Raw genomic sequence first — 5,965 nt, 5'->3', positions numbered from 1 at the left:
AGGAATTGCTCACTGTTTCCTCGGTTTTGGTTTTTAACTTTTTAATAGACTTAACTGGAGTCTTAAGAAGTTTCTGAACTGAAAGCCAAAGTTTAGTGAATGCACAGATTAGTTATGTGCTACTTTTGTGCTGGGGATGTGCCTTATCCATGATTCATTCAGTATCCTTTCAATACTGACTGATAAAAGGACCTTAATTACTTCTTTCAGTAGCATTTATTTTCGTTGTCCGAGCCATTAGTGTGAGTATGGATATAGGGATATGTCTCTGTGAGTGAGATCTTTTTATGCCAGATGAAGGAGGATTACCTTAGGAAAGTCACAGGTGAAGAGACACAAATACAGTTCCCAAATACAGCTTTGAAATCCTGTGCTTAAGGCATGCTATTGTTAGTAGTGGGAGTAGCTTGAGGAAGGGCAGACTGTAGCAATGCAAGGCAGGGTGTCATGTCTAATTAGACAGCTCTCCAGAATCGTCTCTACTCCTTGGAAAATTAATTCCCAAGCCAAGGAGTTTTCAAATCTCAACCAGGTTTGTTAGTTCCGTTTCAAAATTCATGCTGATGTGAAAGAGTAGAGTTGTTTGTTTATTTTCCTTTAACCCATGAAAATAATGCAGACTGATTTCTTTTCTAAGGTAACTGATATGTTGTTACGCATGCATGCTTGCACACAGACGTGCCTATGGTGTAACTGTTTAAAACAAGGAATGTATTTTATAAAACCAGTTCACTGTCAAGAGTCACAACAGGGAATATTATTCTTTTCAAATTGAATAATGTTTAATTCTCTTCTGATAATTTTGTTACTGTAGCTAATATTATTAATAATGTTCTGTTACCAGAGTGCAATATCTGTAATTGCTTTTGATTCAAACTGATTTGTGCAAGAGGTTTGTTTAACAGCAAAAGGTGCTTTTACTGTCTTTAAATATTTTTAGTCTTTTATCTGTATCTCTTAAGCAAAATATTGATGCTTGTTGACTAATACAGGAAATTTATTTTCCAGGCATGATGGTGGAAGCGAATGTCTGTTAGTCCACGTATTACAGCTGAAGAACTTCACTAGTCTAGTTGTTAAAGAAAACTGCAAAATGTAAGCTTAAATTTCATCCAGAGTCTGATTATTGCTTGTTTTGTGCCACAAGCCTAAATACCATAGATTTGTTTGCTTTCATGAAAAATCAAGCTATTTCTGGAGAAGATGGTATACCTTAGCTTACATGAAGAAAGGGTTAATTTTATGGGCACAAAGTGTCCCTTCTATAGAACCTCAGTCATTAATGATCAGGTAATGAGAGCGAGAGCATAGTCTCTAATGACCCATGTTTTTAAGTGTTTATTATACACAGGAAAGTTTGTTCAAAAACATGAAAATCATGCTTCCATCACCCCATGCCTTCAGCAAGAAAGCTGTCTACGTTATTTCCAGTATTCTAGAAATATTATTTCCTGTACAACTCCTTTACAACTTATCTGTGATGTGTCCTGGAATAAGTTTAGTGTAATTTTCTCAAATTTCTATCATCACATGTATATTAATCAGTAAGAGAGATACCATAACTTTTATCTTAAAAAAAAAACCAAACTAAACCAAAACCCAAGCAACAAACACACAAACCACAACAAAAAAAACCAACCAGGACATTTGCAGACTTCTGTGGCCATTACAGCTCTCCTTGAATATCTGTGAAACACTTTCTGGAGATAATTTTAACACAAATACAAGCTGGGAATCAGTACAAACAATTTATTTTTTTAACCTCTGGAGGCCTGCACTACTTTTTCAAATTCCATATTGCATTATATAGAATATCGCTTAGTTTATTCTAATAAACATTTATTAAATAATGGCAATGTTGCCATAAAACACAGTCTTATCTAGTAATATATATCTTAACATATTTTAAAGAAATATGACCCATGAAAATTGTTGTTCTTTATCTCTGTGAGAGGTTGTTTGAGAACTGTGGAAAACGGAAGTGTGATATCGTTGTATTGTAAAATAAGTTATTATCTAGAAGTTGTTAAATTGACATATGATGTCTCACTGAATGAGTTGATCTTTGAGAACACTTGATCTTGCTGACCCTGCAAACCTCTAGTGGGAATTCTTCATGTAGGTCAGTGCATCAGTGTTGGTCTTTTGCTTTGTTTCCAATCTGAGTGGAAAGGCACGTGATAGGGAAAAATGTGAGTATTGAGTAGTACTCAACCATGATGCCTTGTGATCAGAAAAAGAAATAAATCTCAAAGTAGAGTCACTAAGGGGAAAAAAAAGACTCCAGAGGGTTTGTTGGATTATTGTCATAAAGGCAATCAGGCATCTAAGTGACTCTCAAAAAGGCAGTTCTGTTCCCCATCCTTCTCAGTTAACTACTTGGGCTGGAATTGGGAAATTGCATGGCTGCAGGGTAAATCGATTGGTTTGACTGGTCAAAAAAGAAGTTTATCTTACCAAAACCAGAAAAAGCTTTTAGCCAGTTTAGCTCTTTAGCCCAGATAAGTTTCCTTAGCTGGTTCACAGTAGAGTTGCATGAAGCTGCTGACACAAGGAAAGGTACAACAAAAAATAGGATATTGCAGGAGCTGGACAAGCAGTCAGGACAGGGAGAACACAGAAACGCTTCTGTAAGTAGCTCTGCTGCCTTCTGTCAGATTAAAATGGTTGTGGATTTTGTTTTTGGCTTGGAGTCTCAGATGAGGTGGTACCAGATATTTAATTTTCTTTTTTAAGATGGCAGATGGATGCAGTGATTGCAAGTTTCTTTTGCCATCCTTTTGTGCTGAGTTTCTTAAGGCAGGAGGGAAAAGGTATGCTTAGGAATAGAAGGAAGAATTGGATCAGTGACACTTAATGGGACAGTTCAGTCACCTAAACATAGGCATGTGTTCCCATTTGAAATATCATAGCATAGCACCTGGCCTCCAGCTGCTGCTCAGGGGAAGGCTGTAGCTCTCCCAAAGATCCTGTGTCATATTTGCTAGCCCCATGTAAATGCCTTGGATACCTCTGGGCATCTCAAGTGCCATTTGGTGCCTCTGTTTAAGCACCAAGTTAAAAAATAAAAATAAAAATAATAGAAAAAGAACGTTTCCGAATCAGCTTTGCAGTTCTTCTGTGTTAAGAATACAAAGTAAATTCCTGTAATGAGGAGATCCCAGAGCAGATTCTTAATGTAGAAGTTACACTGATATTTTTGCTTAGCTTGATTTTGAGAAATGCAAAATAGCTTTCTTTGTCTGAATTGTGCTGTTTGTCTGTTTTGCTGTTCCCAGTCATGTGAGAGTTTATTTGCCACCACTTGAGTCAGGCACACCAACCACTTACTGCTCTAGAGCTTTGGAATTCCAAACTCCATTAATATTTAATGAAGTTTTCCGAATCCCAGTGCATTCAAGTGTTTTGAAATTAAAATCACTGCAGCTGTATATCTGTTCAGTTGACCATCAGCAACAAGAAGAACTATTGGTAAGTGGTCCTTTTTCTTAAAAGCCCTGTGATATGGGAAACTAAAGTTATTTGAGGAATAATTTTTAAGATTAAAAAGAGAAAGTGAAGACTTTATGTTTCCATGAGAAGTACTGATAGAGTTACATGTTAAAGTGTGTACATTTGTTCACAAATGTAAGTATAGTTCTGTTAATAAAAAAGGTGGGATTTTTAAAAAGTTGAATTACGTGCATTTTAGGTTACATAAAGTCTTGGAAAATATTAACAAAATTAGCTGAAGTGGAGAATGGAGCATTTTAAGCAGTGTTGAAAGTAATGTTACTGTACCACTGTTTACTGTTACATTGCAGAGGTATGTTGAAAATTGATAGATATAAGGTTTGTATTCATTGCTATGGGATTTAGTAGATAAGGAGTTAATTTTTTTTATTTATTTAGTGTGTTTCTTACACGTATCTGATTTGGGGAAGGTTGAAAAATCTGTTGTTGCTAAAGTTTGGCGCAAGAAGGAAAGCATTGTGTAAAATATTGAACTTTTCTCCAAAGACTTCACCTGACATCTTTTAGACTACAGTGCTGTAGATATCTGATGTAGATGATGTAGAATTTTTATTTTTCAACTTAAAAAATTGAATACCTACTCTGATTCTTCGTGGTAGTAAGCAAGAGGCAAGAAATGCAGATGCATTCAAAGAAATGTAGCAGTTGTTTAAATAGGTTACATGTGTTAACAGTGTTAACTTTAGATGTGTTAAATGTTAGCCTCATTTAGCTATTGTCAAATGTAAATATGCTTAAATAAATCTGCCTCGAGGCTGATACCTCGGTATTTTGAAGTGAGTGGAGTGCCATTTCAGTGAGGGGTTTAAATGGAATTTTTTTTAAGCCTATCAAAGTAGTTCAGAGGTACAGAATCACAGGAAGGTGTCCAGGTGGGTTTTGAATGTCTCCAGAGAAGGAGACTCCACAACCTCCTGTCCCAGCTGCATGAATCACAGAGGTAGAGAAAAAACATCTTGCCTTCATGCTGGACTATGGCTAAGAGGTGTTTATTTGAGTAAAGAACGCACATTTGTTTGTCCACCTTTAAAACTAGGTAATGTCTTATATAAACAGTAGTCTTAACACTGATGGAAGTGGACCCAAGGTCTTGTCTGCAGTAGGAAGTTTTGTCATTTTTGCAATACAATGTAATGAAAGAGAAAGCATCTCAAGAACAGGCTGTATATATTGGTGTAAAATGCTTTATACTGGTATAGCCTATTCCTCTGGGAAGCTAAATATCTATTTCAGTGTAAAGTATCTTTATATTGACACAAGTGCATCTATGTTTAGGGTGCTTTTGTTTTAACTGTTATTACTGAATTAGAAAAAAAAAAATATAGGTCTTCAGGTTATGTTGGTAGGAATTTTTTCCATTTCATAGTCTTAGTGTAGTTTTGTCAGAAATATCTTTGTCTATAGTAGCTGGTAACATACATTAGGGTAAGTTAACAATGCTACTCAAAAAGAGAAACAATGCCACGATTTCTTAAGGTAGGTGCCTTGAAGTATGTATTTCAACATTATGATCATTGCCCTCTTTTGCTGTAAATTGAAAATAAGCATTTTCTCAAAGTGAAAAATCATTTGCTACCTCTCTTTGGAACTGCTATGATGGGCTTTATCATCAAAGCTTCTTATCTTTCGAAATCCCTTCCACTGAGAAGACATTTTTTTCCATCTGTTTAATCATACATATATTTCCGAAGTTCTTGATTACTGCTTTACTTTAAATTAGATTTTGCCAGTTTAGTGCCTTCCTAAATGCAGAAGCCAGGCTGGAATTTATCCTAAGTTACACAAGTATTTGTACATAACAGAGAATGGAAAAAAAAAAAAAAAAAAAAAAGAAAGAAAAAAGAAAAATATTCTGGCAGATAGTTCTGAACTTCAGTTCCATAGAGAAGTAAATCTCCCAACTTGTGGGATGGTCTCTGCATTCCCTGAACCTTTCACTCATATGCGCTGCCTTGCTGAAATATCTTTTTCTGTTTTCCTACAGCTTCCTAAAACTGTGCTTCTTTAAATTTGCTTATTTCTTCCCTAGTGGCCTCATCAATGTTGAGATAAGGGAGTTGTTTTCCACGTTTTGCATATATAGCTCATGTTAAAACATCAAAGAAATGCAACTGCCTTTCTTGCAGTCACATGGCATTGCTGTTTCACTCCCAGTTTCTGATCTTTTACAGCCCTGACTAACCAATTATTCCCCGTGTCTTAATTTATTTGAATTCTTCTTCTTGAGTGTAACATTTATCTTTTTGCATTTCATGTTTTTATTTCAGAACATCCATCCCATTTTTAATGTAACTTTAAATTCTGATCCTTTTATCATAAATTTTACAATCCCTCTGTTTGACATCACTGAGAGATTCATAAATGCTTTTATAGAATCATAGAATCATAGAATGGTTTGGATTGGAAGGGACCTCAAAGATCATCTAGTTCCAATCCCCCCGCCTTCAGCAGG

The 5,965-nt window shown here is 35.6% G+C and overlaps 1 protein-coding gene across 1 annotated transcript in view; it reads left to right on the top strand.

Moving 5' to 3' along the window:
- The window catches only part of WWC3 (WWC family member 3), a 63,455-nt gene that overhangs the window by 46,814 nt on the left and 10,676 nt on the right, over positions 1–5,965 (top strand). The window contains exons 13-14 of the mRNA XM_010167474.2: positions 1,009–1,095; positions 3,279–3,471. Coding sequence (XP_010165776.1) covers positions 1,009–1,095; positions 3,279–3,471 — 280 coding nt within the window. The remainder of the gene's footprint in view (positions 1–1,008; positions 1,096–3,278; positions 3,472–5,965) is intronic.

Source organism: Antrostomus carolinensis, unplaced genomic scaffold (assembly GCF_000700745.2).
Source record: "Antrostomus carolinensis isolate BGI_N321 unplaced genomic scaffold, ASM70074v2 scaffold2335, whole genome shotgun sequence".
NCBI lineage: Eukaryota > Metazoa > Chordata > Aves > Caprimulgiformes > Caprimulgidae > Antrostomus > Antrostomus carolinensis.
The sequence above is the reverse complement of the archived record's forward strand: the minus strand, read 5'-3'. Positions and strand labels throughout refer to the sequence as shown.